Consider the following 12,632-nt stretch of genomic DNA (forward strand, 5'->3'; position numbering starts at 1 on the left):
TTAAGGCTGCAGAACAATTCAAAGGCAGTCACGCTTTCTTAACGTAGTTGGATGAAGCGGAAAGATAAGGAATATCTTTTTACAGATGAGAGGGGAAATTTTATACTGTCGAGTTCTTTATTAATTTATATATTTTTACACACAGTCTTGCTCCATTCTTTACCGTGTATTTGTGCTACAAATCTAATTTTTCATCTTGGTTGTCAGTTTTCTAGAAGATAATTTTGGAGCAAAAATACAAGCAATTATGTTTAAAGATGAACGAAAGATGGAAAAGGGATTGACACTGAGACATGCTGACCCCAGAATTTTCCTCTGAATTACAGCTCTCCAGAATAGAATCAGTCTGCAAGTACAACCTGCTTTCTTAGGCTTGAGACATACTGCTTTTCAGTTGGCACAGCACTGCACATCTTTGAGACTGCAGTAGTTTAAACAGGTTCTAGTACTGTAATAGCAGCATGCCTTTGATATTTACTACTTTCCAAGGTTTCTGCCACTTGAAAACATTACCAGCAGGGAGTTTCTCTTTTGAGGTACAGCCCTGATAAGAACACAAAGGAGCACTGGATTAAGAGCAAGTAAAAATGGGCGCATCGACATAAGCAATTTAGAGCAGATTCTTTTTGAGTGCAAAATTGTCTTGTACTTATCCTTGCAGTCTTGCAGTATTCTTCACAGATTTCAAGGGATATTTAAATGCCTAAAAATATTTACAAGGTACCCACTTGCACTTCTGAAAATTGTATCTCTAGCCACTCTAAAATCTACTCTGTTATGCTAACCTCTTAACTCTTGCACATAAATGAAAAAACAGAAGGTAGTATGCAGTGGTTATTGTATTTTAGAAGAAATACAGATTTATTTACTCTTCCCATTAAGTATGTAAACATATATTTCCACTAGCAAAGATTTTGAGGAACCTCCACTTACCTGTATTAGGATCTTTTACTACAATGTCAGAAATCTCAAAGAGTTTGAGAGGCAAGGGCATCTTTCGGTTAGCAGCAATAGTTTTCAGTAGCCCAGGAAGGAGGATTGTACGTGCCACCTGCAGGACAAACATGATTGCTGCAAGTGAAATACCTTCCAAACCAGCTGATGTTAGGTTTCTTAATTTTTTGTTTTGCTCACTTGTAACAAGAGTTTAAAAGTAGTCAGGTGCAAATACCATTTAAATATTTTTAAGCCTCTTTGTTTTATAATTATTAAACTGGAAAATGTACATTCTTTGTATGTTCTTTACACTGCATTTTCTGAAAGAGCATGTATGTGATCTTTAAGAACAGGTATCATTTCACAGATGATTGAACTGCAGTGCAGAACAGAAAAACAAGTAATACAGAAAGAACTGCAAAAAAAGTCCCATAAATTTAATCTCATTTATGCGAAAGGTAAATAGAAAGTGTTACATTTGAAATATTAAATGCTATTTGAAATATTATCTTGATCCCTCCTAATATCAATCAATGATACAGACAGAACCTAACTAACAGAAACGGATATCTTCAGATTGCACTTGTGGACAACCTGATATATAGAGAAAATGTATGCAATGAACCAAGGCAAGAGGCAATCATATGACTGTTCTTACAGTTATAGTCACATATATTTCCTGTGTTCTCCATTCAAATACTTCCTTAGAAGTGCACCATTTTTTTTTTTTTTTCCAAACTGGAAGAGTCTGATTCAGTAAATCTAATGGAAAAAGGATAAGAGTGACCGTAGGCTGCTTGACTGCAGGTTAAAAGTTACCATGTGCTCAGCCACAGTTACTTCTTATAATTGGTCATGCAGCATTTCTGTCTATTTATCCCACTTTTAATAACCAATGAGGATATCCAGCTGGTCACTCAGCTGGAAGAGGGTCCCTGGCATCATCCTGCCCTTGTCTTGCTGGGAGAGGACAGAGGATGGGGGAAAACCCCCATCCTGAGAATCCCATCACAGCTAACATCTGAAGCAGAAGGTTTATAATGCATCACAAAGAGCAACCCTTCCCAGTTTTCAGGGAGGCCTACAGATTTTAAAAGATTGATGCTACTTTTGCCACAAGAAATATTCAGCCAATAATATAACTGCTTAGCAGCATTGCTACTGCAAAGGCCTGCAGTCTTTGAAGAACACGAATCTGAAATTGTACCTGGCTGGAAGGGCTGCCACTGTTTCTCTTCTTGTTCACACTCAGTATTGTTTGTGGTACGTTCTATACTGCTCAGCTGTAATGACCAGGCCAAATGATATATATTAACAGGTGATAATAGTCTAAAAGACACTATAACAGTGTCTTCTGTGACTGCTTATTTGTGGTGCCAAATAGAATAGAAAATGAATGAAGACACCCCAAAAAATCTGTTCCCGAATCTCAGAGCAGCAGAAGACTGCTTTTAGTATTAGAGATAAGACCTAGTGGCCAGCAGGTCGAGGGAGGGGATTCTGCCCCTCTGCTCCACTCTGGTGAGACCCCATCTGGAGTCCTGCATCCAGCTCTGGAGCCACCAGCACAAGAGAGACATGGACCTGTTGGAGTCGGTGCAGAGGAGGGCCACAACCATGATCTGAGGGCTGAACACCTCTGTTGTGAGGAAAGGCTGAGAGTTGCGGTTGCTCAGCCTGGAGAAGAGAAGGCTGCGGGGAGATCTTAGAGCAGCCTTCCAGTACCTGAAGGGGCCTACAAAAAGGCTGGAGAGGGAATTTTACAAGGGCGTGTAGTGATAGAACAAGGGGCAATGGCTACAAACTGAAAGAGGTAGATGTAGACTAGATATAAGGAAGAAATTTTTCACAACGAAGCTGGTAACGCACTGGCACAGGTTGCCCAGAGAGGTGGTAGATGCCCCATCCCTGGAAACATTCAAGGCCAGGTTGGACGGGGCTCTGAGCAACTTGGTCTAGTTGAAGATGTCCCTGCTCACTGCAGGGGGGCTGGACTAGATGGCCTTTAAAGGTCCCTCCCAACCCAAAGCATTCTGTGATTCTATGATTTTAGACACTTGGAGAAATCATACTTACTAAAGAAGATCTTGAGGGGAAAATACCACAAATCACGAAACATTAATACCCACAGACTGCTGAGACTTTTCTAAACCTTTCCAAAGAGTGTTCACCTCTGTATTTATTAGGTTAGAAACATAAAAAGCCTCTAAATTTATCTTTCCTGTAAACTACAGAGAGCATCTCTCTTAAAAAGCACTCTCTGAAAGAAATATAAAAACTATGGGTACACTTTTAGGTATTTTCAGTATTGTTGACCATACTCTCTGAGTGAGAACACTCTCTGCTCTAGCAAAGATCAAATGATCTAGAAATGAGTAGCAAAATACTTAAAGAGAAATACAGTTGTTTGTTTTTTTTTTTAAAGAGAGTAATAATGGTTAATAATTTAAAAAAAATATTTTCTATCCAGACCTCAGGAAGTTTAGAGATTGTCAGGTCTAGTAGTTCCATTTGCATTGAGGGGCTTTTCTAAATGTGGGAGTTGATCAATCATGTGGGATTTTCATAATAAGACAACTCAATTTTGCCACATGCTGTCATACAGAGCATCTTATTTTACTTTATTGAAAAGCTAATAGTATTTCACACCGAATAAGGTATTTCCAGTGAAGAAGTAACAGAAAATGATTGCTAGCAAGTTTAGCACATAAATATGCACATCCTCTTTAACGCAGGAAAAAATAGCTCTATGGTTTATATATTTAATTTCCTGTTGGTTCCTTTCTTTCCTCTTTAAATATAGAACCTGTTACAATGTTGCTCTCAAAATTTGACCTGAATTACCTCACCTGAAATTCTGCAGTTTTGGGGTTTGCTATGCGCACTGCTTTTGTTGCAGAGAGATCCATGCCAAGTTTATCTGCGATGTCTTCTTGAGAACACTGAGAGGAAGAGACAAAAAAACACCAAGGTCAAGTAGTTAAAACAGACAGTAAACCAATGATGAAATTTGGTATCAAGAATGAACAATGCAATTGTAACACTTGCTGAGGCCCCGTAATATATGCTGTCATGCGTAACACCCACTCATAATAAAAATTACGCCCCAGTATTAAGACTAAATAGGCAAACTGGTTTATCTACAAATGTTAATTACTAACCAAAATAAAGCTAGTTCAAAAAAAAAAAAAAAAGGAGGCAAGTGTTTAGGCTTCTGTCAAGGATTGCTGTCATCTGTTTTAAAAAGAGTCTCAGATTCTGCCCCCGACTTGCAGTGGGTAAAGTATTATATCCTGAAAACAGCACTTGTAGAGGGAATGGTATGCGAGCTTTCTTACAAAGAAAACAAAGGGGGACTACTTACAGAAAGTAAAGTACTGAAAAACAGGTCATATGGCCAAGCCTTCAATTTTCATAGCTGCACAAGATTCTCACAGTTCATTGTTGTTTTCATTTTTTTCAGCTGGAGTATTTTTAAAGCCCTTATTCTGAAGGTGTGTTTTTAAGCTGGTCAGTAAAGCAATACACATGCACTTTATCAGGCTCAGATGATGTCTGTGCACATACAGCAACAGATGCTACTGATAAGATCCACACTACAGATTTCCAGAATTTATAGCTTTATTAATGTATCAAAGAAACCAACAGCAGGTTAGGCATGTAATTCAGGATTTGCTAGTATGCTGTAGTCTCTGAGAAGTGTTCTGTTTGCCCTGGCAGCACTCTGAAAAGTGTGTTGATAGACCAAATGTGAGGAAAATGAGCAGATGATACCATCTGAAAAAGTGGATTACTGAACTAAAACAAAACAAAAAAAAGTCTTTTAAATGAATGCTGACCTTAGGAGGAGAAAACTGTGTTAAATATTTTTCAGATGTGTATCTAAACTACAGCATGTTACTGTGATTTAAGTAAATGCATTTTGGCTAAATTGGAACTCCTCACAGTAAGCAATGTTATTGTGTACAAGTACAATTTGGGGCTCAAACCAAGAAACAGATTGTATGCACAAATACATAAGAAATGTTTGTCATATAATGCTGGGCTACAGAATGCTGTAGAATAAATGGTATTTGTCATAGTCATAGGCCTCACACTGGTGTTTTAATAAAGTGTTGGTGACACAGCAGACTGTGGGTTTCATCATGCCACAGCAGAAATACAAATATGTAATGTGATAACATGATACGCTGCATGATCTTACAAAATTCTGCTTTTGCAGTTCATAAAGGTCCTCAGTTGTACTAATGCAATATAGTCAATGTTTGCAAGCATATTACTTATTCAGTGCTGAAAAAAACTGAATTATATTAATTAATGGATAAGGGAAATCTATAAAACCTTGACCATATTACACACATTATTTCCCCAAGATGGTACTACCACAGGTAGTCTGAATATCTTTATCAAATACCAGCACTGCAGGAAGTAATACTAATTATTGTCCTGGTTACTTAAATGAATTAATAACAAAATATTAAAACTGGAATATATTTTTCAGACTTCAGAATTAGTCCAAATTTTGCTTTTGAACCTCTACGAAATCTGAAGGTGTTAAAATTTTATTCAATCCATTTGGATTACCAACTTTGGTTGTAAGACCTGAACTTTTCAAATGCGTAGAAGTGTTTTGGGAGTCTGCATCATTGTATCTTGAAATCTTTGAGTAAGTTATCAAAAAATTATCTGCAATCAGATAACTATCTCTTAAAAGGTAGTGTACTTTCAGGGAGGTATACTTCTGGCCATCTAGTAAGATTTAAGTTCAGGAAAAAAGTTGAGAAATTCCACAGAGGTTTTAACAGAATATGTGACGGTGGTGCCCCATATGCTAAAATGTCCACAAATTGCACTTTAAGGCAAAGGCTTTGAGTAGATCTTGCAACAGAAAGGATTTTCTAAAATTTATAGCGTATTTTCAATAGCTGACTATGCCAACATCCACATATGCATAGTTACCATATACACGTGGAGGGCATGGGGGTGCACTTCACTTTTTTTTTTTTAAATAGTAGATCAGGTTATCTGATCCAGTTCACAAACAGGGCAAAGGGGTATGAACACGTGGCCATGACAAAGACTGTGTTTCCTACTGAATATTTTATTTGAACAAAACAACCCTGCTGCAAAATTTCAGTATTAAAATTATGCCAGCTGTAAGTAGTGGAGTGGCACATGCTGCTGCACAGTCCCAATTCTTTGTAAAAGACTACTGGCACGGCTGTAACAAATAATATGGGTAATATCTCCAACTACTGGTAACAAGAATTACTGTATTTTTATTTGTTCTTCCATGCAAAAAACCACAACAACTGTGGTGAAATTTACAGAGGAATTTGTTTCTCCTTACTGTCCATTATAACATTTTTACCGATATTCTTAAAATAAATTCTTTGCTGACTGAATAACTACGTATCACCTTGGTATCTAAGGTAAGTAATCATGGGCACGTGACAATACTAAAACGAGACAAATAGAAACAGTGTCATCTCTAAACCGTAGTAATATCCACCAGAAAGTACTAAATTTTTATGTTTATTTTTCAGATTATCAAACTGTGATGAATTTCACATTTGGTGATCAAAGTCTCGAGAGACACTTGCTGTCTTACAATGTCATCCTATGAAGTTAAACTAAAATCAGTATTTCAGCAGCTATGTTTGTCTCTATCCTCAGAACTACAAGCCACATTAACAGTGACTCATTCAATTTCTCTGACCTACAAACTCACAAAATACTGTAATATAATTCTAAAGCACTACCAAACAATCACCTGTCAAAACAGTAATGGATAATACTGTTACATTTATACAAGAACATATCCCCAGACTATTCACTGCAGTTCTGGCTGCATCACTGTTCTACTGTGCTACTAAGAAAAACATGAAATCAATATAATATACCAGAGCAAAAGTGAGTGCTTCAGTGAATCCAGCAGCTGCCAAGTCCAGTCTCAGAAGTTCTGTGAGCTTATTGAGGGGGAGCTAAAATGAAGCAAAAAACAGTTTTCAACTTCCATCTAAAAGCATTTTTCTATTCTTTCCCGAGGTGATTCTGCCTGTTATGTTATGGTGAATTCATTAGGGAGGTACTATGCTTGTGTGCTTAAAATTTTTGAAAGCATCAGCCAGCTGCCTTTAGGCTTGCCTGAGGAAATGAATCTCCCAATTAGAGATTTAATATGGGCTCCCTACTTAAACCCTGTCTTTTTTCAAGTACCAGCAACCACTGGTCTTGGATGTATTCAAATCAGTGGGGCATCTGTTTTGTATCCTACCCATGGTAAATACTTCTCAAGGCAAAGCATGTCAAAATACTTAATTCCTAGGTTCTGTTTTCCCCAAAGCCCTTCTGGCATGCACTAGTCATTTACTGACAAGAGAGCGTTTATTTGAAGGGGCAATCTTACTTGATTAGCTATGGTGTACGTTTTCGGAATAGTCATCTGAATGTTGTTATAACCATAAGCTATTGCTGCATCTTCTACGATATCACATGCATGGATAATGTCTGCTCTGGTAGGAGGGATTTCAATCTCTATATTGTTCCCATTCCCTATGACGTGTGACTTCAAACACATCCTAGTCAGCAGCTTTGCAAGGCTTGATGGAGTTTCACTGAAACAGAAAAAGAGAGTAGTAATTTGTGGATCTTGCACTCTGTATCAACTGACTTTTTAAAGTAATCAATGTTTCTGCTGCATTGCCTTATATTGTGAAGAATCTCCAAGTGCTTTATGGACTGTACATAGACTTAGCATTCCATCAGAACCAGCTCAGATTCTGATTCTTGAGACAGTCATTTCTCTTTACTTTGTAACAGTTGTGTGAGGCCATACAGAATCATTCACATTCCTTGAAAACGGGGGAAGACGTCTTACAGAGTTGATCTAATTACCCAAGATAACCCCTGAATTTTTGCTGAAGTAAAAAAAACAACAACCACACAGTGTAAACACTTTTAAAACAATGCAATAATCAATGTTTTCTAGTATATTTTTCATGATTAAAGAAAACTATGTTTTCATTCGCAATAACACACCTGATTCCTATTTTCTTGTTAATGAGTTCAGGTTTCACCTTCTCTTTTCGGTAAGCCAGTTCCTAAAATGAAAGACAAAGCTTTTCAGCATGAACAATGCCTGCCGTTTCTACAAAAGAGGATTCAATTCCCACATGTTAGTAATCTAGCTTCTTCTAATTACGATACTAAAATGACATCCTCAGAAGACAAGTGCGGAAAATTAGGCTAAGCTTAATATTTTAAGGTAACAGGATTCTTGAAAACATATTATATAATACGTGATGCAAAAGCTGTTCTCAGTTAAGCTAGAAGGTTGAACGCAGCATGAAATCCCTGTTACTGAAACTTCCGATAATTTCTGATACATGCAAGTAACAGAGTTTCTGAAAGTTTCAAGTCACCAGTTCATCCCAAGTCAAAGCCCTAAAGCCGTGAATGGTCATGCATGAGATCTCATGATCTAGTACCGATCAAATGACTTTTACAACGCAAGGAAAGAAAACTCTCTATTTCCATATTGGCACAGAAATATCTACCGGTATTTTACTTAGAAAGTTTGCAACACATTTAAGAAAGTAATTTTGTATGCATTTACTAAATCTCTAGATACACAAATCCTTGCAAAGGTTAGCAGCTAAAACTTTGGAGATTTTTTTCTCCATTTTATCTAGGAAGCTACTTTTGTTACTGCAGAGATTTCTGTTCTGCTGGATACCTCTTCAGGATCCTAGGTCTTTCCTCTGTTGATTAAAGCTGACAAAGAAAAGAAAAATCTAACAGAACAAGCTAAAATACCACTAACAAAACTCGCAGTAAAAATAAGTTTCTTTCCCTCTAAACAGTTTGTACTTGCTTGATACATCTGATTTTGCAAACTCAACCAGATCTGTTTGTCTTCAGTTATTCTCAGGAAAAAGGAGAAATTGCTTTCCTTATACTTATTAAGAGAACAAAATATAAGATTCCATTACTGCAAAGAGGTCTGCTTGGGACTCTGAATGCAGGCAAACCTGTGCTCGAAGTCAACATCCTGCCTTACACACCTTTATATAGTTGGAGTCTATAAAGTGAAAGTCTGAAAAATCCAGTGTTACAAGGTTATTTTAACTCAAGGGCATTAAAGCTTCCAGATCTGATAAGTAAGTTATGCTGAGGCTGATTTCAGCTGTCCACTGGTTTAAGCCTGAAAGACCTCTTCCTGCATTTATTTTTCCTGATTTGGAACACGTAGGTTTTAAAGGCTTTAGACAGAGATTATGACCTTTGATTGCAATCTTTACTTGTTCCTGGAAAACTTTGTCTCACATGAACTCTAAACCACAATAGTGGTTACCACTCGTACGTTTAAACCCTACCCCTCCTTTTGGAGTAGCAGGCTATGACAGTAAGACTGTATTTTTAGCCTTCTCATAAATTAGCAGAGCTTCAGAATGAGCTTCCTACGTAAGAGGATGCTGAAGCTGGAGTTATTTTTCGTGGGGCTAGAGAAGGCTCTGACTCACCAACATACAGATAGTGCCAAGCTGAGCTTTTACACTGTACCTTAGTACTGCCTCTGCAGAAAAAAATAAAAGATTGTCACTCTTACCAGACTTTGTGTAAATAAAATCCTTTCCCAAAGGATACTGAGATACCATATCACTATGCTTACCGGATAAATGTGCGTCTTCCCATTAGGATAAACTACTTCTGCTGCTTCAACACTGAGAGAGACAGAAAAACAGAAGTAAAAATGTTTTTAACACATGGCCAAAATGTAATGTCTCTCTGACTGGAGATTTATACTCACCTGAATGGCTTCTCACAATATTCACTAAACATCGTGACTATAATATCAAGAACAATTTTTGCCTACAAAATAAAGATAATAATCATATTGAAATCTGTCATCTACTTGTGTTGAAATAGACAAAATATCTTAACAAAAACTGGGGGAAAAAGTCTTGTCTTACACTTTCTTCATTCTATTCTATTTAGTAACTAACAACCAAAATCCTAGCAGTCTAGAATACTAGATTTCATTTAAAAAAAAGTTTTTCTTTTGCTGCAAAGACATTTATGCAAAAACTTGAAATTTTTGATTTTCAAGGCTCTGAAGCATTTGTGTGTCTTTGCTAAACTCTGTTTTTAAGGGACACAGTGTCTTTATTACCAGTTGGAACTGGGTCTTCCCAGCCTTTAGTCCAGTTAGTCATTTCACGGAAGTTCGAGTGAGAATGTAGAGGCTGAAGGACGGTGCATTGTTGAGTAACGTACTATCAAATTACCTCAGCTGCAAAATCTTTTGGTTTACAGTTAATATTTCAAGAGATTAGGATAACAGAACATAATAATAAGATTCAGATTAACTTCTCAATCTGCAAGGGTTGGTTTATTTTCATGCCTTACAGTATAATTTCTTCCATACAAACAGAACAGCACTGTTTTTATTTTTACTATCAAGGCAAGCAGTAGCAAGAAGCAGTTACTTATTAGTTTGCTTAGAAGCCACTCCCCAACGTGCAAATTGATTTGTGTCGTTAACATATCATTGTGTAGTGGGGTAAGTTAAAAGAATTTTTGCTCTTAAGCGTCAAGATACACACTTTGGGGAAACTATCAATGAATGCACAAACTATATTCAAGAACAGGCAATTGTAACTGCTAGGCTTTCATGCTTTGGCTTTGAGTTTTGGAATTTGCATATGGAAAGACTTCGTTCTGACAATTATTTGCACAGCATCTCTGCTTGAAAAAGATAACTAAGAAGAAAAAGTGTTGTATTCCTTCCCTCGGCCCAAATTTTAAGTAGGAGACAAAACAATTCTTTACAAAGAGTATTCTGGCAAAATAGGCAGTTTTAGTGAATTTTACTCTTTTCAAAGTCTTTCAGATTTAAAATAAGTGCTCAACAAGAACAAAAAAACCTAATTTACTTAAATTACTTTCTCGTACAAACTGAACACTTAGTGTCAACGTAAAGACATAGTAAAAACAAAATCCAATGAAAATACACCACTATCTATAGAGCAAGTCTAAAACTGTGTTCAGGGAATTCCACAAAGCCCTACAACTTCTCCTGCCCTTCGGCTCCATAAAATAAATGCCTGGCTATTGTAGTTCTCTGTATTGGAGCCCCATCACTCAAAGGGAATACAATGATATTTCAGCATATCAAAAGCAGGAAAGATTAATTTACCTTTGTAATATCTGTGGCTGTACATTCAATAAACACATTTCTGGTGTTTACACTTATTTTTGTATGATCTCCTAAAACACAGGAAGACAAAAACATATGAAGAACTGTTATGACTTTTCTTGCAACGACACCGATACTGACTCTTTTGTGATTAGCAAAAATCACTGTCATCTTCTGCAGCTTAAAAAACCACTGCCTACTGCACCAACATTCACAATTCTTACCAGAATAGCAACTCTTTTTATTTTTAAATTTACGAATCAAAAACTAGACTCGCTGAGCGGGCTGTGATTTACACTGACAGGCACACAGATCTGCAGGCACCTCGGCATGCGTTGGGAGAGCAAGGCGGCAGAACGGCGCCCATCTGCCGGCTGCCAAGCGCCTCTGTGCCTCCCCAGCATCTCCTCTTGCCTGGCTTTAGTAACGCGTTGCATTTGATGTGTCATGCGTGTAAGAAAGCAGCCTTGGACAGGAATGAATTAAATGCTTTTAAAAAAGTGATCTAGACTGATGAATATCTATAGCTACCTCTGTGAATAGCCAAGATCTCTTGACACTGTCTCCTGATACACTCGGGGTTTGTCTATATTAGTGATTCAGGTCCTAGTATAGGTTCCTTTTAGGCATGAATTTGATTTGTGTCTGTACTGGGAGTCATGAGGTGTGCAGTGAAGCACGTCACTGATGCACTCAAAACTGTTTTTCATCTGGAAGAAGAAGGTAGAACATACACTCAGGGGCATCACCTCAAGGGTCTCTCTTGCAAATTGGATGCAAAGTCCCCCAGGAGCTGGTTCCCTACAAGAGATGGGTTCTGTTAGTAAGCCACAAGCAATCTAGAGCAGCTGTACAGAAATATGCCTTGTATCGCCTGTGAGGTGTAGATGTGCAGTGCATACCTTGAATGAATTTCACTGCTGCTAACCATGCAGCATGGACACAGCCCTAGAACTGCATGGGATTGTGCCAAATCCTATTTCATTGTCCTTCTCGCCTTTCACTGCACCATTCACTATTGCAGATACACCCCACAGGGAGGCAAAGGGAAGCACACACTTGGATACTCATGGGCATTCTTGCTTCCTTTGTTTGACTCTGAGCAAGTCATTCAGCTTCTGTGTTTTAGTTTCCTACCTAGGAAACTAGGTCACAGCTCGACTGAAAGCGAGGTGCACTAAAGATCTTAAGACTGAGGGATCTTGTGTTCCCTTCCCTTTGATGCTTTGCTGTACTTCTTTGCAGACGGAATGTATTCAGCATTTCTGGACTCACTTCAAAGCAAATACAATCTTTCACTTAAGTGCTTGTAGATAATCCAAAAAAACAATACAGATGTTTACATTTCATAATCTCTTTAAAGAGTACCTTTAACCTGGAAGCTCCTCTCAAATACTGTTCTTTAAAGTAGAGACAGGTATGAAATTTAGCTCAACCTTTTTAATTGATAAAATGTAAACAATATGCAATGCTTATACATGGAACACTCCAAAGC

The 12,632-nt window shown here is 37.6% G+C and overlaps 1 protein-coding gene across 1 annotated transcript in view; it reads right to left on the bottom strand.

Annotated features, from left to right (window-relative positions):
- FARSB (phenylalanyl-tRNA synthetase subunit beta) overlaps positions 1 to 12,632 on the bottom strand; it is a 42,502-nt gene that overhangs the window by 22,337 nt on the left and 7,533 nt on the right. Inside the window, exons 8-15 of the mRNA XM_075417842.1 lie at positions 11,138 to 11,208; positions 9,749 to 9,810; positions 9,611 to 9,662; positions 7,978 to 8,039; positions 7,346 to 7,553; positions 6,840 to 6,920; positions 3,786 to 3,878; positions 934 to 1,051 (exon numbers count right to left, since the gene is read on the bottom strand). Of these exons, the coding sequence (XP_075273957.1) occupies positions 934 to 1,051; positions 3,786 to 3,878; positions 6,840 to 6,920; positions 7,346 to 7,553; positions 7,978 to 8,039; positions 9,611 to 9,662; positions 9,749 to 9,810; positions 11,138 to 11,208 (747 nt within the window). The remainder of the gene's footprint in view (positions 1 to 933; positions 1,052 to 3,785; positions 3,879 to 6,839; positions 6,921 to 7,345; positions 7,554 to 7,977; positions 8,040 to 9,610; positions 9,663 to 9,748; positions 9,811 to 11,137; positions 11,209 to 12,632) is intronic.

The sequence above is a fragment of the Opisthocomus hoazin genome, chromosome 4 (assembly GCF_030867145.1).
Source record: "Opisthocomus hoazin isolate bOpiHoa1 chromosome 4, bOpiHoa1.hap1, whole genome shotgun sequence".
Taxonomy (NCBI): domain Eukaryota; kingdom Metazoa; phylum Chordata; class Aves; order Opisthocomiformes; family Opisthocomidae; genus Opisthocomus; species Opisthocomus hoazin.